The sequence below is a fragment of the Heptranchias perlo genome, chromosome 42 (genome assembly GCF_035084215.1).
Source record: "Heptranchias perlo isolate sHepPer1 chromosome 42, sHepPer1.hap1, whole genome shotgun sequence".
Lineage (NCBI taxonomy): Eukaryota > Metazoa > Chordata > Chondrichthyes > Hexanchiformes > Hexanchidae > Heptranchias > Heptranchias perlo.
The window spans coordinates 3,585,554-3,611,158 of NC_090366.1; the positions used below are offsets into that span (position 1 = coordinate 3,585,554).

General features: G+C 42.8%; 1 protein-coding gene across 1 annotated transcript in view; it reads right to left on the bottom strand.

Moving 5' to 3' along the window:
• Nucleotides 1-486: 486 nt before the first annotated feature.
• The window catches only part of LOC137306113 (hemicentin-1-like), a 63,871-nt gene continuing 38,752 nt past the window's right edge, over nucleotides 487-25,605 (bottom strand). Inside the window, exons 9-15 of the mRNA XM_067975173.1 lie at nucleotides 13,248-13,628; nucleotides 11,266-11,577; nucleotides 9,662-9,925; nucleotides 8,472-8,756; nucleotides 6,252-6,336; nucleotides 3,159-3,246; nucleotides 487-877 (exon numbers count right to left, since the gene is read on the bottom strand). Of these exons, the coding sequence (XP_067831274.1) occupies nucleotides 710-877; nucleotides 3,159-3,246; nucleotides 6,252-6,336; nucleotides 8,472-8,756; nucleotides 9,662-9,925; nucleotides 11,266-11,577; nucleotides 13,248-13,628 (1,583 nt within the window). The 3' untranslated portion in view covers nucleotides 487-709. The remainder of the gene's footprint in view (nucleotides 878-3,158; nucleotides 3,247-6,251; nucleotides 6,337-8,471; nucleotides 8,757-9,661; nucleotides 9,926-11,265; nucleotides 11,578-13,247; nucleotides 13,629-25,605) is intronic.

Consider the following 25,605-nt stretch of genomic DNA (forward strand, 5'->3'; position numbering starts at 1 on the left):
GTCCCACATCAACGTGGTCGGCACTTAACTGCCCTCTGAAGTGGCCTAGCAAGCCATTCAATCGGATCAAACTCAGGACAGTTCGGGATGAGAAATAAATTGTGCAGTCGTTAGCGACCTGACCTTCTCGATGACATATTTTATTGAAATGCTGAGCCTGAATTCGGAGCAGAAAGGCTGACAGTAGAGATTCGCTAAACACCCAGATCCACCTTTTATAATTCATTCCCTTCTGCATGATGCCGGTGAAATCACAGCAAATAAACTGATGGAAGTTTACACTTGGGTAATCGCTTGTTACAATAGGCTGGGAGAGGGTGCAAACAAACTTAGCCCCGAATAGAGACAGTGAACGCTGATCGACAGGGCTTTTTATAAATTAGCAAAGAGAGGTCTTAAATGAAAACAACGTTCGAATTAAGAAAGTAATTATTTTACTAGAGCAGATGAACAAGTTTCAATTCGTATTGACGATTAAATCCCATTTCCCGCTCCTTTTCACAAATGTGCTTGGAAACCAAAGGCGTGTTTGGATTGTAAATCAAATGCTCTCACAAATATATGAAAAATGTTAGCAATTAATGTCTGAAAGATATCCATTCTCACAGCACTTCCTGGAATGTGAAGTTCCTGTTCTAGCTCATAAAACCAATTGTGTGAAGATGCTAATGAGCTCCCTCTCTCCGAATGGTGTAAATCCTGCTGCATTTCATTTAAATTTAATTGCGGCGTATTCACTGGACTCCGCATTCCGGAGATATTTTTCATGTTTGCGAACGTTTGATACTTTGACAGCTGCGTACAGCACATTTTCTCTTTCTGCTGATTGTTTGGCGGCAGCCCCTCTAACATCAGTGTTTGCATACTGGCCTTGGCTCTGTAACAGAAAGTAGATATTAGATATGGAACTACTGCCGGTTGGGAGTGCGCTGCCTGTACCAGAATAACTCGCGTTATTCCATATCTGGTGCATTCCAATGTTCCTACTCAGTGAGTAAAGCATTTTAAGCTCAAACACAATAAGTAAGGTGTGTTTACATAACAACTCATTATAGCGTCTTGTAACCAACGGATTACATTTAAAGTACATGAGCTAGTTTGTCCACAATAAAAGCAAATGAGTAAAATGATCTGGCGGTCTATTTTCGTTGCGTTTCGACCAACTTTAACCAAGACATGTGGTGAAATCCGGACTCTTTTTCCAATAGTGCATTGAGATTTCTAACATCCAACTGAACTACTGGAACAGGCAGCCGAGGCCCTGGATTAATCAATCATCTGAAAGATGGCACCTCCCTTAATGCAGCACTTGCTCGGTACTACATCCCAGTCACACTCTAGATGGAAGGCTCAAAATGTGACATAGAAAAATAGAAACATAGAAAATAGGAGCAGGAGTAGGCCATTCGGCCCTTCGATCCTGCTCCGCTATTCAATGGCTGATCCTTTATCTCAATAACATATTCCTGCTCTCTCCCCACACCCCTTAATGCCTTTCGTATCTAGAAATGTATGTAGCTTCTTCTTAAATATATTGAGTGACTTGGCCTCCACAGTCTTCTGTGGGAGATAATTCCACAGGCTTACTACGCTCTGAGTGAAGAAATTTCTCCTCAGCTCAGTCCAAATTGTCCTACCCCCTATACTGAGACTTTGACCCCTCGTGCTGGACACCCCAGCCAGGGGAAACATCCTCCCTCCATCCACGTTAGGTGAGGTAGAGTTTGACCCACCAACACTGCGAAAAAGACCGTGGGCGCTACCAACTCAGCCAAACCAACATTAATGCCCCGAATCTCACTCCGGCCGCCTGGCGGAAATCACGTAGGGCACTGGAAATGGAGCGGGCTACTTATCTGCGCCTTTCCCACCCAGATATGACCGCCTGCAATTTTAAATTGCAGGGGGCAAGGGTATCCATCGCAAGACGGCGAGGCCCACTTTAAATATACAGATCTGTCTCCATATACGGCATTGGAGCCCAATGTGTCATTTTCGCCCGAAGCCTTAGCGGGGGAGACGTGTCGGGAGCTGAGTGGTGGCCAGAACAGCCCCAGTGAGCTTTTATTTTTCATTTCGGTTTCCTTGTGGGCCGGGAGTGGCAGGAGTACTGCATCTGGCGCCAGAAGGCAAACTTATGGCTGCCTTGTCACGGGCTCCCCTCCCCCTGCCCAGATCGACTTCGCCCCCACTTCCCACCCTTACCTGACTGTTGGGGACTATTCCCGCGGTCGCAAGCAGCGTCCTGCTCAGAGCCCTTCACAACTCAATTTCATTCTTCTGCAAGGGGGCACTCTTTAAAACCCACCTCCTTTCCTGCCTAAAAATAAGGGCGCTCCCGCAGGCCAGGCAATAATTTATATCGGTGCTTGGATTTGGAAATGAGGCCCAGACCGTCAAATCTCTCTTGCTTTCGGAGGCGAGCTCGTTGCTCACCCAGCCCCCCCGCACGGACCGATCCCAACCCCAGAATAAAATCGGGGCGTAAAATCCAGGGAGGGAAATGCAGATAATCCCAGGGAACTGCAATGCCTTTTGCCGCTTCTTAGGCCCCTCACACACTGTGATCTTGGTGAGAATTTAAACCAACGGATATAAGAAAAAGTAGCAGGAGGAGGCCATTCGGCCCCTCGAGCCTGCTCCGCCATTCAATAAGTTCATGGCTGATCTACGACCTCAACTCCACTTTCCTGCGCGACCCCCTATCCGTTGATTCCCTTAGAGTCCAAAAATCTATCCATCTCAGCCTTGAAATTACTCAACCACTGAGCATCCACAGCCCTCTGGGGTTGAGAATTCCAAAAATTCATTCCCCCCGCCCGCCCAGTGCCATAATATCATGAGGGAGGGGTGTGCAAGAATTTTTACCTCGTGTGACATGAGAAAACGATTTCCTTCGACTGACTTTGAATTCAACAAAGTCCCCAAAAGAGAAAAAAGTCCATGACCGATTTATCAGGTCATGACCAGCGCATCAGTTCCTGTTAGTCGGCTGAGGTGGCCATTCCACCCTTTAAAAATTCCGTCAAGCAAGTTTGTAAAGCACCCGTTAAACCGTTGCATTGTGTGTTGAATGTCATTCCCACTGGTTACAAACAAAGCAAATATCAGGCAGGTAACTCCAGCAAATGCTGGACAATTTCCATATCCTCACTTACCTCAGTATTAAATGGGTGCTGCACCACAGCGTCAGTCACTGAATCGCTGTTTGTTGGTGGGACATTAACGGTGTCTCTTGTCTTCTTCCTGATTCAAAACAATACCAATTATGCAAATCACATAACTGCTTATATTTAAGGTTAATAAATCTTCTGGTGCCCTATGTTGAACTATGTCATCAAGGATTTGTGAAAATAACGTTTCCTGATTAGCATAAATATGATTTCATTCCAGTTTCTGTTCTATCCTTACGCTTCCATATTTCTGAATGAGGATTTCTCTCTATCCCAATTGGTGCAGTCTGCACTTGGAGAAAAGATCAGCCTGCACAGTATATTATCACACTTCTAGATAGATTGCGAACAACTGTTCAAAAACCGGACACGGGAGTTCCACTCCTTAAGGTAACAGTTTATTTAAATAGCAAATAGAGGAGTTTAATCAAGTGTGTTCCCACTTTATTAATTAGCGGGGTAGTTTTATTCATTATTAACACTGTGTTTCAATGGCAGACATGAGTTTCACAAATTAACACCTTATTAAGTAGCAGAGATGTGGTTAAAGAGGCAGGATTTGCAGACATTGGCTTAACATATTGCCTAAAGAGCAGTCGGAAGAGTTTCCTGCAATATCTTATCACATTTTTAAATTACAGACGGGACTTTTAAGTAGTGTGTTGACGCATTCGTTACTGATATTGCACAGCAGAATTCCAACACATTAGAGTTTTGAAATGAGGAAGAAATTAATCTTCTTCTGATTCAGTTTGAAAACCTGGGTTCTAATTTCTGATATTTCTTATATTTTTTTAAGTTACAGCTAGTTTGAGATTTTCTGAGATGTTTTATGGTAAATTGGAGGCAACAACCAGCTTCGCTCACACAAGAATGTTGGAGCTCATTGAGATCCCGTTGTTGGCCAGCCTGTGGTTCTAATCAGGCATGGGTCTGAGGGAAAAGCCAGATATTTCATTTCAACCACAAACATTTTGTGTGATTTATTAACATATCTTTGAAGAAGCTGTTTTCTTTTGAATTGCCGAGTTATTTAAATTCAGATGCTCCCAGTTACTTTTTTGAAAGTATTAAACAGTCTATCGTTAGTGAAACTAAATAGGTTCATCAGGAAAAGAGACAGAGAAAAATAACACATTTCTCCGATAATATATTCTCTACTACATTAGTAATAACTACCATCATACTATTATTGGACAGATTAATATTTGTATATATCCCTCCATGGTTTCCCCCAACCCGGCCTCTGTAACAGCCTCCAGCTCTACAAGAAACCCCGCGCTTCGAACTCTCCGATGTTCTGACTTTCGCCTCTTGTTTCCCTCATCCCTTCACCCACAATTGGCGGACGTGCCTTCAGCTAGTCAGCCCACAGAGTCTGGAATTACCTGCTCAGAGCCGTTCACAACTCCATCTCACTCTTCTCCAAGGGGGCCCTCCTTAAAACCCACCTCTTTGACCAAGATTTTAATCACTGCTCATAATATCAGCTTCTTTGAATCCGTGTCCGGCAAGTTTTTCCTTGTACCTCTTTTAAACCCTTGGGACGGGTCAGTACAAGGTGCTGTAGAAATTTAACTTGTTTTTTGGCACATAAGTCCAAAATCAAGAAGAATGAACTTGCAATTATAGATTGCCTTTAACTGAAGGTCTCTCTCCAAAGCACTTCACGGCCAAGTAATTAATTTTGCAAACTGTCGTTTCGTAGACAAACACGGCATCTATTTTGCGCAAAGCAAGATCCCACACGAGTCAAGTGAACAGTTAATCTATTTTCCTGGCTTGACTGGCTGGATATATTTTTGCCATGACACGGGGGAAGCTCCGTTCTCTTTCGCCAATATTATCAAGGGATATTTCACATCCGCGTGAGCATGAAGACGATGCTTAGATTTAATGTCTGATGTGAAAGAAGGCACCTCCCACAATGCTGCACTCCACTACAGTGGTGTGTCCGGCTCGATGCGGTGCTCATGATTTATTTGGAGGCTGGAACAACAAGCTTTAAACTTAGAAGCGAAGGAGAGGAAGCCAAGGTCTAGAGTAGGATTATTCTGGTCTGTTTTTTCGAGCTGGGAGAAGTGATAGACAACTCTTGGCTGAGTTTCAGGGTCAAAACTTTCAAGGGTTAATTATTTGAAGAAATAGCATCATAATAACACAGTATAGTACAGCACAGAAGGAGGCCATTCGGTCCCACGCGCCTGTTCCGGTTATTTGAAAGAGCTATCCAATTAGTCCCACTCCCCTGGTCTTTTCCCATAGATATGATTTGTTTCCCCTTCAAGTATTTATCCAAGTCCTTTTTGAAAGTTATTATTGAATCTGCTTCTACCGCTCCTTCATGAAGTGCATTCCAGATCATAACAACTCGTTGCTTAAAAAAATGTTTGCTCGTATCGCCTCTAGCTCTTTGCGAATCACCTTAAATCTGTGTCCTCTGGTTAACAGCCTTTCAGCTACTGGAAACAGTTTCTCCTTATTTATTCTATCAAAACCGTTCATGATTTTGAACGCCTCTATTAAATCTCCTCTTAAACATCTCTGCTGTAAGGAGAACAATCTCAGTACCATTCAAGTAAATCTCCACTGCACCCTCTCCAAGACCTTGACATCCTTCCCAAAGTGAGATGCCCAGAATCGAACACAATACTCCAGCTGGGGCCTAACCAGTGTTTCATAAAGGTTTAGCATGACTTCCTTGCTTTTGCATTCTATGCCTCCATTGATAAAACACAGGATCCCAAATGCTTGCTAACGACCTTGTCGACTTTTCCTGTCACCTTCACACTCTGGATCCTCTGTTCCTGCACTCCATTCAAAATTGTACCATTTACTTTATATTGCCTCCCCTCATTCTTCCTACCAAAATGAATCACTTCACACTTCTCTGAGTTAAATTTCATCTGTCATGTGTCTGCCCATTTTACAAGTCTGTCCATGTCCTCCTGATATTTGTTACTATCCTCCACACTGTTCACTACAATAGTTACTCAGAGGCAGAAATCCTGATGCCATGGGCCCCTTTCAGATCTGTGATTAGCACAAGAGTTCATGTAAACTATGCACCACACATACCTCAGTGCCATCACCGCGATCAGAAACAGGATGATCAAAGTGGCGGCTGCTGCAACTGGGATGACAATTTTCCAGGGAAAAGTTCCTGAAATATTCAAAAAGACTTTGTTGTTCATTATTGATGTGAGATTACAACATGGTATTAGGATAGCTTTAATCCGCCCGAATTGACAAGTTTCCTGTATATTCATATCTTAAAAGAAAGAATCAAAGATTTTATATCCTTCCCTGAAACCACAGAACTCTGACACGACGATCAAAGGGAGGACTATTTCAAAATGGTCCCAAATCTAATCTCCCTAAAAATCGTCAATGTGCTTCATTAATATATTGGGAAATAATCGTAGAAAATGGACAGCGCAGCATTTGAACTGATTACTTTTGCCACGAACTAGCATTGGATTTCACCCATCGTTTACATCTTGTTCTGTGCCCTGTCTAAATTTAAAATAAATATTATAGATTGAATTCCTCTCTGTTCGGTTCATATCAAATCATGGAAAGAGAAACCTACACGGACAGTCCATCGAATGCATCTCTGCCTCGGTAAAACAGTCGGAATATTTGAATGCAACTGGAACACTTGGTAAAATGCAACATCGGGTCACGAAGCAACAAACGAGCCCCCCTCACACGGTGCCTTATTTAAATTACCAGTATGACATCAACCTTGAAAGGATGTTATTGAGGACTGAATAAAGCACAATAAAGAATTCAGTCACCAATCCCGAATGTGTGCAAATATTCATATCACATACATGGGTCGATTCGCTTCCGAGCCGTATTTCAATTCAGTCTCTCATCTTCAAAGATCCCAGGTATTCAGGTATTCAGACTCCATTTTCAGCATTACCCAAATTAACTGTCTTCTCAGAACATCTCCAAGACAACAATCCCAGAAGCAGTCTAAAATAGCTGGAAGAGGTGCTAAGTTCAACTGTATGAACAAGATAGAACTGAGAAAGTATGAATTGAATGATAGAATGCAGCCCGCTACTGTTGTAGTGCGAGACAACCTGACTTCATAAAGCGTCTAATTAATTCAGAAGATTCTGTTTTATTAAAGATCGCATGGCACTTATACTGTTTTATATTAATCCCTTCCGATCTTGAGCAAAACAAGGCAACTGTAAACAAATCCGGTAAATCAGTGACAAATCTGCAGCCAGACCTGGACAACATCCAGGCTTGGGCTCATGACTGGCAACTAACATTCGCGCCAGACAAGTGCCAGGCAATGACCATCTCCAACAAGAGAGAGTCTAACCATCTCCCCTTGACATTCAACGGCATTACAATCGTCGAATCCGCAACCATCAACATCCTGGGGGACACCATTGACCAGAAACTTAACTCAACCAGCCAAATAAATACTGTGGCTCGAAGAGCAGGTTAGCTGCTGGGTATTCTGCCGCGAATGACTCACCTCCTGACTCCCCAAAGCCTTTCCACCATCTACAAGGCACAAGTCAGGAGTGTGATGGAATACTCTCAACTTGCCTGGATGAGTGCAGCTCCAACAACACTCAAGAAGCTCAACACCATCCAGGGCGAAGCAGCCAGCTTGATTGGGCCCCATCCACCACCCTAAACATTCACTCCCTCCACCACGGACGCACGGTGGCTGCAGTGTGTAAAATCCACAGGATACACTGCAGCAACTCGGCAAGACTTCTTCGACAGCACCTCACAAACCCGCGAATTCTACGACCTGAAAGGACAAGGGCACCAGACTCATGGGAACAACACCACCTGCACGTTCCCCTCCAAGTGACACATCATCCTGACTTGGAAATATATCGCTGTTCCTTCATCGTCGCCGGGTAAAAATCCTGGAACTCCCTTCCTAACAGCACTGTGAGAGAACCTTCACCACACAGACTGCAGCGGTTCAAGGAGGCGGTTCACCACCACCTTCTCAAGGGACAATTCGGGATGGGCAATAAATGCTGGCCCCGCCAGCGAGGCCCACATCCCATGACCGAATAAAAAAATATTATTCCGTTCGCACCTTTCAGTCAGTTCGTGGTCAGTGGCGGACTATACCTACAGACGACTTAAATTATGCAGTGGATTCTGTCCTTAATTAGAGATGGATTTGGTATTCAACTGCCAAATGGAGCTGATATTGGCTGACACTAACACCGCTCATATAGTGACGGGCCAGTGACGGAAAAATCCAGCTCCAGTAATTAAATTCCACGAAATGTCAGGACTTACCTGCTGAATGGAATTGATATTTGGCAACACTAATGCCGTGCGTGTTTGCTGCAACATATGAGATCTGGTTTCTCGTTCTAGTTGGGTGAGTCAGTGTCAGGGAGCTCTGCACCAGGTGACCATTCACTGCCCAGGAGATAACTTCATCTGAACTGTTCCTGGTGATGTTTCTTCCATTGAGACCCCATGTGATGTTTGCCGGGGGGTTGGCTCTGACACTGCAGGTACAATCAATCCCACTCTCAGAAATGGTGCAGCTCGGACCTGAGACTACTGAAGGTTGATCTAAAAAAGTAAAAGAAGAGTTCAACTTCAGCAAGTATTCTTCAAGCAGTTTGCAGTGTCTAAGTAGAACCGATTTGAACCTTTAGACTAACCAGAGAGGTTACTGCACAGCCGTGTTTAATTGGAGCCATACAATAATTCTAGCAATCAATAACTCAGGTAAAAGTTCACATCGAACCAATAACCGGCATTTGAATCATTTATCTTCATGCGGGAGATTACCCGGTTAGAATACTGTTAACAATACCCGGCTAACTCACCTCAACTGTCAGTTCTGGTAAAACTGTTTGTATTTAATCTTATAAACTTCTACCTTTGTGATTGAATAACGTGTTCTTCCACTTCAGGGCCGCTGGGATCAGTCCCCCGCACATTAATTCCAGCGTTTCACATCTCACATATTCATTAATTTGGTTTCAACCAGTCTGAGATACATTTTACCTGGTTTTGAGCATTGGGGTCTCTGGTGTTTAACGATTTTTTTTACCCGCGAAATGTGGTCAAATTCTCGTTCTTTTACTGGCTTTTCTGTGACTATTACTGACATCGGCTATTGAGAGAATTGTGTGAACACGGGGGAAATAATACCCACGCGTAGTCACTGTGGAACGGATCATTGATGTCCCTTTATATATTTAATAGGTTGCATAAAAATCTCTGTAGAGCTGTTTGCGGTGCCCAAGTTATCTCCAGCCATGCGCCAATGTTACATTTATGTTACGTTTGATCCTCAACGGAATCGGGTGTGAGGAAGATTAGCTTTCCAAATATCAGTGGGATAAATAGGAAATGTTTAACACCACTCCCAGTCTAAGAGTTTTGAAGATGATTGTTTATAACAGCACGCTTAACTTCAGTAAAGAAACATAATAAAGAGAATGAAGGTAGTTTCACACCGCACTTACATTGTACAGAAATCTGTGTGGAGCTGTTTGCGTTGCCCACGATATTTTCAGCCACGCACCAATATTGTCCGTCATCTTTAGAACTAATATTGTGAAATATCTGCCTCAGTTCACCGGTGGAAGACATGCTGATCTCCAAACCATCTCTCACCCATCTTAAACTGACCGGTAGTTTGCCCTGGGTCGTGCAGTACAGTAATACTGAACTTCCTTCCACTGCTACTATCGAGGAATTGACGGTTGGTTTCCGTGGGATAGCTGGTACTGTTGAGGACATTGGCGGCCAATGAGAATTCCAGTGCATTAAAGAGAAATAACTTTTTAAGTGACAACCAAAGAACAATATTAAGTAATATATGGTGACTATCTCACCCTATTATAGAAAGGATATTATTAAACTAGAAAGAGTGCAGAAAAGATTTACTAGGATGCTACCGGGACTTGATGGTTTGACTTACAGGGAGAGGTTAGACAGACTGAGACTTTATTCCCTGGAGAGTAGGAGGTTAAGGGGTGATCTTATAGAAGTCTATAAAATAATGAGGGGCATAGATAAGGTCGATAGTCAAAATCTTTTCCCAAAGGTAGGGGAGTCTATAACGAGGGGGCACAGATTTAAGGTGAGAGGGGAGAGATACAAAAGGATTCAGAGGGGCAATTTTTTCACACAAAGGGTGGTGAGTGTCTGGAACGAGCTGCCAGAGGCAGTAGTAGAGGCGGGTACAATTTTGTCTTTTAAAAAGCATTTGGACAGTTACATGGGGAAGATGGGTATCGAGGGATATGGGCCAAGTGCAGGCAATTGGGACTTGCTTAGTGGTATAAACTGGGCGACATGGACATGTTGGGCCGAAGGGCCTGTTTCCATGTTGTAACTTCTATGATTCTATGATTCTATGAACTCTAAATTGAGAAGCGAGCTCGTGTTTTTTGATGTCTTAGACCTTAAGCTCATTTCAAACATAAGCATCGTTTCCTCTCTTGTCATTAAAGATTTGTCTGTTTGCCCGGGTAAGGTTCTAGTCCAGCGGTACGTCAACGAAGTGACCATTCCTCCCAGAACAAGAACTTGGTCGACTTTCCCTTCCCTCACGCAGGGATGTTGAGGCGAATTGTAGCATCTCGACCCCACCGCCCCAGCTAATTCAAAACAGACTCTCCTGGTCTGCATGATGCATTTAAGGGGAAGCTAGAGAAACACAAGAGGGAAAAAAGAATAGAAGGTCACGTTGATGGGGTTGGATGTAGAGAAGTGGGAGAAGGCTCGTCTGTAGCATAAACAACAGCATGAACCAGTTGGGCCGAACGGCCTGTTTCTGTGCTGCACATTCTTTGCAATGTTATTCATTTACTCTGTGGCTAAAACGATATCTGACATTGGGATCCTTTGGAATAATATTGTACATAAACCACACCCGTGGAACGATCAATATTACTCCAATGGTTTGGGAAAAATGTTAAGTAAAGTGACTGACAAGAATTAGCTGATAGACAGTTCGATTAATTGATTATCCAGTCGAGCTCTCACTACACTGGGCAGAACAACAACTTTAGAACCTGTTTATCAACAAGTTAGTTGAAACAAGCATAGAGCGGGTATTTACATTTAACGGCCAGTGTAAGAGTTTCTTGAACAGTAGCTTCGACACCTTCAACGATAACTTTACATCCCAGCGTTTTCCCATGAATGTCCGATGATGGGACGAAGGTGAAAATGGATGAAACCCTCCGGTAACCATCGAAACCGTTGACATTTTGTTCGGAAGTTTTAGTCTCTGCCAGAAATGGAAAGTAACCTTGATCATAAGTCCACTTCAGCTCAAGGTTGGCGGATGGGCAATTGTGGGTGATCGAGCAGGTCAGTTGCGCTGGTTGTCCAGCGATCAATTCCACAGAGACTGATACACTTGGTTTTTCTGTGAGGAGAGAAGGAAATTCGCGTTACAGTGGATTTCAATTTGAAAATGGCCAATGGTGTGCAAGTCGATTCAACCCAAAGTCTGGGAAAATATCACCTTACAAATCGAATTCTGTTCTTTTCCGCCTGCTCTCAGCTGCAGGGAAAGATGCCTAAAGTCAATAGCTCCTTACAATTACTGAACTAATCGGATCACATATGCACTCAGCCGCTTTATCACATGAATTATTCACGTTATTGGCCAGTGAATTAATTTCCACTCACCCACTGCGTTGCTGACAATTCAAAATGAGCTATTCAAATATCAGCAAGCATTAAACCCACTCATGAATCATTCGGTAAATTAATTGTTTGATGTGATACTGAACCATTCGGCCAGCCCGGAGCCACATTCTATCCAAAGTCTGTGTTAGGGATCGAATTTGGCATATTGTTTGCCCGAATTGCTTCAACGAAACGATGGTTGAAGATAGTCCTGACTGGGAACCGAGAACCTGATGCAATCTTACGGGAGGAAACAACAAACCGGCGCTTGTCCTGAAAAAGTCATGTCGTCTTCAGCAGAAATATCATGCTGGTGGTGTGCGATGGAATCAATAAATAAATCAGAATTGGAAATCCGATCAATTGTCGCATAGGCATCAGGTTATTAAATATTGAAAGACAAATCTCAGTACCAGCCCTGGGGGGACTCGGGAAGGTCTCTGTGGAATTTAATCTGGGGTGGATGAGGAAGCGAAAATTGTGAACTTATATTGTTTAATAATGGGAGAAAGGCACAAAATTATTAGATATATCTTATTGGTTGTTGCCCTGTAGGTCATTGAGTATTTTGGCAAAATTATTTGTTGAAAATTGTTCTTGTGAGCTTGGAAATTGGTTGTTTTGGCACTATATCGCAGTTCCTTTATCGTCGCTGCGTCAAAATCCTGGAACTCCCTTCGCAACAGCACTGTGTGAGAACCATCACCACATGGACTGCAGCGGTTACATTTTTTTATTATGATTATGGACTTAAAATTATCAAGTGGGATAATAGCAGAAGACATTTCTGTCTAATTTCTTGCCACGCCGTTTATGCGAGTTTTACTCCATCTATTCGACACCGGTTATCATTTCAGGTACGCTGAAGCATTCAAAGGCTCCAAGTGCCTGGGGTAATTTCGCGGCCCTTCATTGGCTGCAAAGCGTGTTGGAATGCCCTGCTGTTGTGAAACGCCCTATATTAATACAAGTCTTTATTGTTTTTAATTTCTTTATTATATGGAGACCTACAGCTCATTTGACCCTTGAAATCCCTCCTGTGCATAGACCATATCCAACCTACCCTTCCTTCAGAATTGAAAACTTTGACTTACTTTTGCGCTTCAATTATGGATTTAATTTTGACCCGCCGGTCTGTACGGTTCAATACAACATCTCAGGTTGCACTTACTAACTGAACAACGCGGTGAGCTTCTGTGCGTTATTAAGAATACCCCAGTGTCATATTTCTGTTGAAGAGAATAAATAATACTCACCTGGGTATTATTCAATGGACCAGCCCTGCCGCTGTAACATGTGACGTAGGCCGAAAGTATCACGATATTTTTCCACTCAAGGCTTAAATTAAATGGCACTGAAGAGATGGAATATAAATTACAAAAGAAACAAATGAAAAAAACTTACCTAAAATAGAAAGACTGACGTGAGATCTGGATGGGTGTTGTTCGAAACTATTCTGGGATTTGCTGATCTTTGGTCTGAAGTAATAGTCACCTTCATCGCTCTTCCTGATATCTTTTATCCGTAAGGAACATTGTTTCTTTGCAAAGTTGCCGTTCAACTCAGTTCGTCCCATATAGATAAAGTTTATATTGTCTGAACTTTTGGGATCATAGACAATAAAGACCCCATGGCTGCTAGGATCAGAACCCCCCTTCAACCACATACCCCATGGACTGTGCCCATAGACGGGATAATCAAATGTACACGGGATCTCTGCACATGAACCCTTCACTGCCGACACAAACCACGGCATCTTCACAGACCATCGTGAACTATGGACAACTGATGAAAAATAGAAATTAAACACCCATTCAAATAGACAATAATATTCCAATTAAAACATTCTCTACAATTCCAGATAAATACTATTAAGTGACCATTTTAACACCCACAGACATTTACATCTCCAGACCCATCTAAACTCGTAAATTTCCCAGTGCAACTGTTGCGTTAAAATTTCCTTTATTTCCCAATCAAACACACATTAATATTCAATAACCCTAATAAATTACAGAATTCAGTTCCGAATATAATATACATTAAAAACCTTCTTCGCGAATTTACAAAACACTAAGTATGTTATATTTCTATAACTAATTACTTTGTTATTTTGCCACGAGATGGAAATCGCTTGAGAGAATTATTAAAAAGTATATTTTACCTTCATTAAATACCAGAATGAAAATAATGTTTATGCCTTTCATGACCAGCGGAGTTTCACGTTGTCAAAATGACAAACAAACATTTATCCCCGATCGAAGATTAATCACGGTTCTGGATTCCGCCCACCGGTAATATACTGAATTTCCTCGCGAATCGAATCAGAGTACCGAGAGGTCAGCTGTTCGGCACCCACCAATCCACGGGAACCGTGATGGCTCATACAGGTTGAGACACTCCCCCACTGTTATCCACCATTTCTGCTGCCACTCTGCGACACTTCGGCTATGACAATGTAGATCAGTCTGTGGCCCGCAGTTACAGGACGTGATCAGACCAAACTATTGGTCAATACCCCTGGCCAGTAAATGCCCAGCCTCCCTCGTCATCAGGACAGTTACAGGGCAGTGGATGGCTCTTTAAGTTGCACTCTCGAAAATAATCTTATGCACTGACTTTAGACGCCCAGACTCACAACTCCCACATATTTAGCTATTTGTTAGCACTTTAAATCTGAATGTTTGAAATGTGCAGCTGTGGTTAGTTCTGGAGCCGCTGTCTCCAGACATGTGGGTTTATCATCTTCAGTAGTTTGGGGCGTAACACGGATCTGAAATATCAAAGGCACAAAAGTGTTTGTTAGGAAACAGTTTCAGATAGGCAAACGGCCATTGTTCGAATTGACCTCAAGTATTCATATTCACACCCCAGACATATGAAATCTGCTGAAATTAATTCATTTATATCCCAGTTGCTTCACTAACCCGTTTATGATTTTTCTGAGGCTGGATCTGCGACGCGTGGCTTGAGCTTTTAGATTCGTGTGTCAGTGCTGCAGGAAACAAGGTCGATATTTTGAACTGCAGGATCAAATTCCTTCAACTTGATCGGTGAGAGCAAATCATAGATCCAATCAAACACTGCTCACCTGCAACTGGGCGCATTTCAAATCAGGTTAAGAAGCACAATAAGTTCAGACTAGTTGGACGGTAAGAGGCCCGTATCACCGCTGCCTTGGACGCGATGTTAGTGATCAATCAATATCTTAACTTATACGTTCCAGTAAAGCCTCGGATGAGCCTCATACAGTTTGCTTAACTCACTTATTCCGATTTCCGTTTCACAATTCTAAACCTGAAATCCGTTCCACTTTCACGAGGAAATCGCTCATTTTCTGCCGCATTCTCAAGTTACCAATTTTTGCACGTTCTTTTCATACTTATTGGACATCTTGATACGGGAAACATAATTCACTCTCTGAGTTACCACCACGCCCATAAGGAGAAGGGTCACGGCAGCCAGGCGAGATAAATCAGGACTCTTGGACATCCCGTGAACCCAAAGGCTTGCAGCAAACCAGAAAATGCTGAAAAGACATTACAGTTCAGACGCTATCGGTGTGGGAGAAGAAATTAGTACATTTGTGGAAAATAGTTCATCAGAATTGAAAGCAGGCATTTTAGTAAAGTGAAAGAAAGGAGGTCTTGACGAGAACGATGTCTCACATTACAGAGTGGCGACTAATCGCTTGCAATCTATTAGGAAACATAAAATATCATCGGGGAGTGAATGGAAATACAATATACGAACCGAGGAATGTGTAAGTATTTCAGCGGATGGAAATTGTCTCCGAGAAACACAAATGTGGAGCTCTGAATGAGACTGTTAGGATGTACACGCACTGGACTGAACAAGCAATGGCAGTTTCCCTGAAATATCTATGGGTTCAGGAATTCAGAAAAGGGAGCGCTAACTTCTCGGCAGCGACCGTGTTCGAATCCAGCTTCCCTTAAATGCATCTGTGCTATTCTCCTCAACCACTCTTTGTGGCAGCGAGTTTCACATTCTAACGACTCTCTGGGTAAAGAAGTTTCTCGTAAATTCCCAATTGGATTGATTATCGACGATCTTATATTTATGTCCCCTAGTTTTCGACACCCAATTAGGTGAAAACATCTTCTCCACATTTGATTTTCAAATCCCTTCATAATTTTAAGGTGGTCTATTAGGTCACCTCTCAGTCTTCTCTTTTCCAGAGAAAACAGAGAGCGTAGGAGCGTGAGTGAGCACGGATGCGCGCTCAGATCCATGTCCAGTTCAGCTTTACTGACTAGTTTAGGAAAGTGTGTGCAGATCCAGGGCCCAGTTTGGATTGACTGACTGGTTTATGGATCAGTATTCAGATCCAGGGCCATTGGTTTTACTGATTAGTTTGGGGATGTCGGTTCAGATACGGCTACCAGTTTAGTCTTACTGACCAGTTTAGGAACGCGGGCTCAGGTTGAGGACCATTTTGGTTTCACTGACGAGATTAGAGATTGTTTTCAGATTCAGGGCCCAGTATGGTTTTACTGATCAGATTAGGGATTGTTTTCAGATCCAGGGCCCAGTTTGGCTTCATTGTCTCGTTTAGTGATGTGTGTTCGGCTCCAGGCCCAATTCACTTTTGCTGACCAATTTAGGGATTTGTATTCCGATTGAGGCCTCAGTTTGGTTTTACTGACTAGTTTAGGGATGTGGGTTCACCTACAGTGCCCAATTTGGTTTAACTGTCTTGTTTAGGGATGTGTTCACAGATCCAGGGCCCAGTTTGGTTTTATTGATTAATTTAGGTGTGTTTGTTCAGATTCATTGACAATTTTGTTTTACTGACTAGTTTCGGGATTGTGTTCAGATGCAGGCTCCACACAAGAACCAGCTCGCTCTCAAGCTGACAGCGGAAGTGGTGTGTGGTCAGCCCAAGGGCTCTGTCTGTTCATATGATGCTACATCATTGTCTCGGCACTGTTCACATTGGGAACGAGTCAGTGTCTCAATCACTGTTCTCATTGAGTGTGGGTGAACCGAGGTGGGTTTATTTGCACCGTGTGCCAGTGCAGCTCCAGAGCAGAGGTGTAAAGAGCTCGGTTCTATTTGGAGCCCAATTAGTTGTGGTTTATACAGCAACTATGTATCGCTGCTATCTATGACGCTGTTGGGGTGTGAATCATTCTGGACAATTGAACCAGTATGAGCTTACTTGTGGTCAGGTAACATCCGGTTATAGTATGTGCTGCATCGTGAAAGGAGCTGTTGTGTTTTCAGCTGAATGTTTAAAGTGTATTGCAAAGTGAGAGTTCAGAACTTGAATATTAATAATATATCTACATCATTAATAACACCTGCTAATAACGATGGCGTTATTAAGGTATCAGCTGTGGTTCAGTGGGTAGCGCAGCATCAGGTACAACTGTGAGTATTTAACACCGTCCAAGGAGGATTTCTACCCGAACATGTTCTGAAAAGGAAAGATGCATTGGGAATTGAGACGAACAATCAGTTTTCTGGTAAATAGTAACAGACCCCCCGTGTGCTGACAGTGTGAAGCGGGATAAAACACATTGGACCCACCGCGCCATCTATTTGTCACAGCCAGAAACTAAACCTTCATTCGAAATCGTGGCATTAACTATATTAACATGTCGCTAATACACAGAGTGCAGAGGCAGGAGAGACCAGAGTGACTCTCTCCCCGCTCTGTCACATGGCAGTTTGTGTTTCGCAAAACTGATTTTGACTAATTCGAAGCAGAAATACTCGTTTGTGTATCGGTAGCACGTGTTCTTTGTGTATCTGTACCGCGTGTTCTTTGTGTATCTGAACCATGTGTATTTTGGGTATCTGTACCACGTGTCTTTTGTGCAGCTGCACCACGTGTTTTTGTGTAGCTGTTCCACGTGTGCTTTGACTATCTATATCAAGTGTTCTTTGTATATCTGCATCACATGTTCTTTCCGTATCTGTACTACGTGATATTTATGTATCTGTGCCACGTGTTCTTTGTTGATCTGTAACACCTAGTCTTTGTGTACCTGTTCCACGTGTTTTTGATGTATCTGTACCATGTGTTCCTTGTGCGTATGTAACGTGATGATTGTGTATCCTTACAACATGTTATTTGTGTAACTGTACCACGTGTTCCTTGTGTAACTGAACCACGTGTTTTTGTTTATACGTACCCAGTCTTCTTTTTCGATCTGTCCCCCGTGTTCTTTGTGCATCTGTATTACGTCTGCTTGGCATACGTTCACCACAATTCGATGTGCATCTGCACCAAATGCTATTTGTGTATCTGAACGAAGTGTTTTTATGTATTTGTACCTAATGTACTTTGGGTATCTGTACCAGGCGGTCCTTTTATATGTGCACCACATGTTATTTGTGTATCTGGACCATGTGTTCTTTATTTATCTGTACCACGTGTTCTTTGCGCATCTGTACCAAGTGTTCCTTGTGTATCTGCACCACGTGGTGTTTGTGTAACAGTACCACGTGTTTTTTATGCACCTCCATATATTCTGCGCATATCTGTACCACGTGTTCTTTGTGTATCAATCCCACGTGTTCTTTGTGCATCAGTCCCACGTGTTCATTGTGTATCGTCAAATCTGTACCAGGTGTGTTTTTTATATCTGCACTACAATTATTTATGTATCTGTGTCACGTGTGCTTCGTATAGCTGTTTGTGTATTGGTACCAAGTTTTGTTTGTGCATCTGTAGCACGTGTTCTTTGTGTGTCTGCACCGCGTGTACTTTGTGTATCTGTACCACGTGATGTTTGTGTATCTGTAAATCGTAACCTTTGTGTATCTGTACCAAATATTCTTTGCGTATCTGTACCAGTGCCTTGTGTATCTGTACAAAATGTGCTTTGTATATTTGTACCACAATTCTTTGTGTATCTGTACCACGTGTTTTTTGTGTATCCATACCAAGTGTTCCATAAGTGTCTGTGCCACGTGTTCTTTGTGGATCGGTACCACGTGTTCTTTGTGTATCTGCCCCACGTGTACTTTGTGGATCTGTATAACGTGCCTTTGTGTATCTGTACCAACAGTTCTTTTTGCATCTGCACTCTGTGATCTTTGTGTACCTGCATCAGGTTTCCTTTGTATTGCAGGGAGGTCATTGTGAGAACGATCCAGACAATAACGTCGGGGAACTGATAGCAGATCCGACTGAGCAGAACGAAGAAATTAATTACGCCACCGTGCATTTTTCAACTGTTCTTCCAGGGCATAGACTTGAGTCAATATGCCGATATTAAGTATAACTGAAAAGGGCCAGAACCTGCAGAGGCCGCATTATCTGATTGCCCACATTTCAGTTTCTTTCTCCAAACGAACTAAACATAAACACCAGGAGATACCAGCCGGATTTACAATAAAGAGAATGGAATCGCTCGATGTTGCTTGCAGTATTTGCCCAAATATTCTCCTCCTCCACCTTGAACGAGTTGAATTCGTGCTGAGCTCCGGTTCCTCCAATCCATCGCTGAAGTTGCTAATTTGCAGATGGCTCTATTAACAATGAAGTTTGCTGCGAGGCCCATCACTCCGAATCTGACCCTGCCCTCTCTGGATGTCCACAGGGACACTTGCAACTGGGTTCACTCAACAGCGATAATAAACGTTGGATGACTGTTGTGACGTTAAAACGTCAACATCGTGTTCGTAACTATATATATATTAGCGCGTTTTCATAAAAGATATCGTAGATTTACAACAGGCAAACATAATTAAGATCATACCTTGCAGGGGACCTAAAGCTTATTCATTACCTGAGGAGGAAGCGTGCGGGTGGAAAGAATAGGACTGAGTGGGAAGCCGTGCACTCTGGTCCTCGGGATGTTCCATGTCCGGGTTTCCAAACGATATATAAGATATAAGGGCAATCCGACAGAAACGTCACAGCTTCACCATGTGACTTGACATGTTAAAAATTCAGTACACCAGCAAGCCGTTTGAACAGTGGGTGCGGTGCAGAGCAACGCTGCGACAGGTGAACAAAAAATACATTCTAATACCTCTATATTAAATGTTGCCAGTTATTTTAGTCACTATCATCAGGTTCAAACATTTGCGCCAGACAAGTGCCAGGCCATGACCATCTCCAACAAGAGAGTCGAACCATCACCCCTTGACATTCAACGGCATTACCATCACCGAAACCGCCACCATCAACAGCCTGGGGGGTCATCATTGACCAGAAACTGAACCAGCCATATATATACTGTGGCTACAAGAGCAGGTCAGAGGCTCGGTATTCTGCGACGAGTGACTCACCTCCTGACTCCCCAAAGCCTTTCCACCATCAACAAGGCACAAGTCAGGAGTGTGATGGAATACTCTCCACTTGCTTGGATGAGTGCAACTCCAGCAACACTCAAGAAGCTCAACACCATCCAGGAAAAAGCAGGCCGCTTGATTGGCACAAGTCAGGAGTGTGATGGAATACTCTCCACTTGCCTGGATGAGTGCAGCTCCAACAACACTCAAGAAGCTCGACACCATCCAGGACAAAGCAGCCCGCTTGATTGCCACCTCACCCACAACCCTAAACATTCACTCCCTTCAACACCGGCGCACAGTCGCTGCAGTGAGTACCATCCACAGGATGCAGTGCAGCAACTCGGTAAGGCTTCTTCGACAGCACCTTCCAAATCTGCGAGCTCTACCACCCAGAAGGACAAGAGATGCATGTACATTGGAACAACACCACCTGCACGTTCCCCTCCAAGTCACACACCATCCCGACTTGGAAATATATCGCCGTTCCTTCATCGTCGCTGGGTCAAAATCCTGGCAATCCCTTCCGAACAGCATTATGGGAGAAACTTCACCACACGGACTGCAGCGGTTCAAGAAGTCGGCTCCCCCACTACCTTCTCAAGGACAATTAGGGATTGGCAATAAATGCCGGCCTCGCCAGAGATGCCCACTTCCCATGAACGAATGAAAAAAACGACATAAATAAAATATGAAACGACGATTGAACAGAATCGACAAACGGATTGTTAAAGCATTTTCAATATAAGGATAATCAGTCAACATTTATTGGGAAATTTTGAAGGTTCAAATATTTCCCTTGAAGGGAAAATGTGCTTGTGTGAATTACAGGAAGCACGGGTCGGAGATAGGCCGCATCACTGTTCCCAATTCTTTGACAACACCTCAACCCCTCCCCGCGCCACCCATCCAAACTTTTCAAACGTGTTTCTGAGCTTGTGGCATGGAACTGTGCAATTACCGCTACAATCAAAAAGTAAGCTAGGAGGAAGCTATTATTGTCTCCATGTGAGGCCAGTAGGTGTCTCGGAACAAAAACAACTCCAAATTCGCCTCCAAGTCACACACCATCCTGACTTGGACATATATCGCTGTTCCTTCATTGTCGCTTGGTCAAAATCCAGGAACTCCCTACCGAACAGCACTGTGAGAGCACCTTCACCACACGATATGCAGCGGTTCAAGATGAAAGCTCATCACCACCTTCTCAAGGCCAACTCGGGATGGGCAATAAATGCTGGCCTTACCAAAGACATCCACATCCCGAAAATGAATAAAAGTATGTCCTTGTATTTTTCCATGACTTTTCCCTCCAAATTTCCAATGATGCCCCTGTTCTGAAATTTTTTCTGCTTATTGAAATGTGTTTCCACTGGAGCCGCACACAGTTCACCATTTTAACTTGCAAACCTAAAAACCAGTATATACGGGTTTTTCGACAATAGCGGGCGCCCTGGCTGACCTTTAAGTTCCGAGCCCAGATTCGCTGGGCTTGGGACAGATTAATTGCTCAATTGTTTTATGGTTACCGTTGCAGTTGGAAAAACTACAATCGGATTTTGAATTGCAGTTTTTATAATTTATCTGATTCCTTCTGCGACCTGAGGTCTTGTTTGCTCCGTATTATCAGTGTGGAAGAAAAAGTCCACGAAACTCAACAGCGCGCCACATAGTGGCAGACCGACAGCATTACATAGGCTATTTGTCACTGCATCATCAGGCACATCTGAGTCCGACAGATGTAGAGGGACGTAACATGCAAATTTCAACTCCTGATTTACATCACTGTTCCCAACATAGACTGTCGAAATGTTTACAGAGTGTGCTAAACAAAAGAGATGTGGCCGGCGAATGTGTTCTTCCGGATGAAATGCACTTGCTACCTTTGTCCAACAGATGGCGCGCACTGTGATCTTGTCGCTTTCCTTCCATCCTGTTGACGGAAACAACAGCTCAAACTGCCATTTGGAGACCAAGCACAGGAATCTTCAGTTATCCAAGGTACATTTTAATCCAAACACATTGTAAAGCTTGTGACGTTCCTCGTGCAATGTTTGGTCTTTTAGCAACACAGTTTACGGTGTATTAGGTTGAATTAAAGTAAATGAGGGAGTATCATCAATGTGAATCTTGGCTATGTTACATGCAAATTATTTTCTTTGATGCTTGGAACATAGTTATGTTATGGAAATTAACATGTTTTAATATTTAATTGGAACATTATAATGTAGACTATGACGGCAAAACAATTTGTGCTGGTTTGTTTCCCGAATTTCAGGATACCGTCGTCACCTCTCTCTCCGATATTCCTCTTCTTACCATTCAAAGAATCATACGGCACAGGAGAACATTTGGCCCATCATCAAAGTGCCTGATCTTTGAAACGGTAATCCAATTCGTCCCATTTCCCCTATTCTTTCCCCATAGATCTGTTTATTTTTTTCCTTTTCAAGTGCATATCCAATTACGTTTGGAAAGTTACTATTAAATTTCTTTCCATCAACAATTGAGGAAGGGCATTCCAGATCATAACATTTCGCCTTCCATTCGCTGCAACTTTTTGCGAATTTACTTTTCTGCACTATTAGTGTCGTGATTGTGGCGACAAAATTGCATCATCCCACTATTGTTGGCTAGCACTTACAGCTGCCAAGGCCATGTTGTGTGGCGCCCCCTTGCTATCCACGTCCCCTCTCGACTTCACTCTCTTCCTCCAAAGGCATCATTTGGTTCTAGCCTTCAATTAGCTCTCTCTAATACTCTTAAACATCCTGTACTGCCATGGAATTCCGTTTCTCTTGCTACCAAGTCAGCAAGCGGCTTTGGATATTTTCTGCTTTAAAGCACTATATTAAAGCAAAATGTTCTTACCGGCTTGCAGTTCATCCGTTATATCTCACATTAGATATGGTTTATGGTCTAGCTATGGACACGTGTAGATTTCCCATTGAATATTGCATTCAGGGCTGTGAATTGAACATGCTTAAGGCATGTAGATCTCACCTTGTATCTCGCAGTGGGTGGTCTGTATGGACTAACCATGTTTACCTGTAGTTTCTGGCTATTGCGTCGCAGGTACATATTGATTAATGATTGGTTCTGAGGACAAGTAGATCATTCAATGTAGCTCACATTATGGGTGGTGAATGAGTATCCCTTAGGGCATGAAGGTTTCTCCATTATATCTCGAACTGTGAGCTGTGGATGCATTGCTCCTTGGTGGCTCGCTGATATTCTCAATATTCCATGCTCCAAAATCTAGCAGTTTAGTTGTGCTAGTTTGCAACACAGTAAACACACATTTTAACAGATGTTCTAAATACTACTGACCTGATAGGCACTAATGAAAAGTGAGGTGATGTTTCATCACTAATAAAGTGTCAGAAATAACCAATGACCCAGTATTATAACACATTATAATCTAGTTCATCCTTTACACTCGCTTCTCCTGAAATAGAGACACAAAGATAACCGAAGGTTGACCGAAGATTCCTCTGGTGGCTGTATTTCAGTGACAGTGCAAACATAATGGGAGGATTTATCTCCATTTTAATCATAACACTTGGGAAACGTTTACAATTATGTGGAGACAGCGAACAAGGGAAATAATCACAAAAATCATGATCAATGTCACTCACGCAGAGGGACAAAATGGAAACCTCCAACCGTATTTACACTGTCACTAACACAGAGAGTTAAAAGGGAGGGACGAACCCAGTTGCTATACAAACTAACAAGAGCGTATTTCTTCTGATGACTAATGTACTTTACCGGGGAAAGGTAGATGCTTATTTTGACTTTAAGTAAACTAAAATGTTCCACGTTCGTTGGATAATAAAAGCAATAACAAATGACCAGTTACCTCATGATCATTTTCTAACCATGGCCCCACCATCTTTAAGCAAGTATTCATGTTGAGTACAATTTTATAAAGTGTGGAATCCAATACATGCTTCAATAATTCATGGGACTCCATGCTCCGCCCTTTGCAATCAGTTCGCTTCCATTGCAAACCGCTTCTGAATGAAGCTATATGTTTATAAATGACTGGATATCGTCGTGAATGAAACTGATGAAAATTGACACTGAGCTGAACTTTTATTACACTGGATGGGAGAGGCTGCCAAACTAACACAGCCGCCTTTGAAGACGTTTAACGCGGTGCAGGGCCATATAACAGGGTGAGAGAGGGAAGTCTTCAATGGAAACAATGTTAAAATTACTTCGGAAATTAGTTCTTTTTATTAAAGTAAAAATAAAATTATTAAAAAGTAAAATTGACCATTAACGTCCGCCTCACCGCATTTCAGATTGATGGTGAAAATGAAAACACGTGTGGGGTTATAAATCATATGTTCCAACAAAGAGAATTGAAAATGTCAGCAATTAATCTCGGGAAGATGTCCATTTTCACAGCCCTTCCTGAGTGTGAAGTTCCTGTTCTATCTCATGAAACCAGTTGTGTTGAGTTATTGATGAGTTCTATCCATCCAAATGCAATAAATCCCGTTCGATTTTCATTAAATTTATTTGCGGTGTATTCACTGGATTCCTCAGTCTGGGGATATCTTTCAAGCTTGTGAAAGTTTCAAACATTGGCCACTGCATACAAAACCTCTTCACACCAATGATTGTATACAGGCCAATGATTGAATACAGGCCTTGGCTCTATAACATAAAGTACTACCTTAGACATGGAGTCATTGTACCGGGTGAAACTGCGCGTTCAATGCCGGAATAATCCGCTTAATTCCACCTCTGGCACTAATCTATTGTTCCGACTGAGTTAGGGGAACATTTTGAGCTATGGAACATGCACACGTACGAAAAGACGGGAAGGAAAAGACCGACTGGTCCATCGAGCATCACCCAAACTGTCATGACCCAACAATGCATCAGGACACCAGCCTTCCCTCCCTCCACCACGAACTGTCCACGACGAGGCAAAAAATGGATAAAAAGCATTCGGCCACTTCATCCAAAAAAAAGTTAAACTCCTCTCTGATCACTAAAAGGACTTCCAGGAGATAACAGTGCCGATAAGGTACATTAACCAACATCCCACCTGTGGTTTGTATGCCAAGAGGGAACACATCCAGTTGCTTTATGAACTATTGCAGATTCCTCTCCAACTTCACCAAGACAATGACTGCAATCAGAATGATAACTGCGGCGGCTGTTCTTATTCGCATGGCTATTATAAATGAAAATGTACCTAACATATTCAAAAGAATAAGTTTGGAGCTCATTATTCCTCTGAGATTACAACACGGTATGAGCATTTATCAGCATATATGGGAACGTGTAAACATTACAGCCCAGCGTTACACTTATTCACTAAACAATGGAGGGAGTTCCTAATAATGCATGTATTTCTATTCAAGTCAAAACTTAACACACACCTCGGTACTATTCAATGTACCAGCAGCCCACTGTAGCCAGTGACGTAGGCGAGGAGTATCACGATATCTTTCCATTCTTGGCTTAAGTT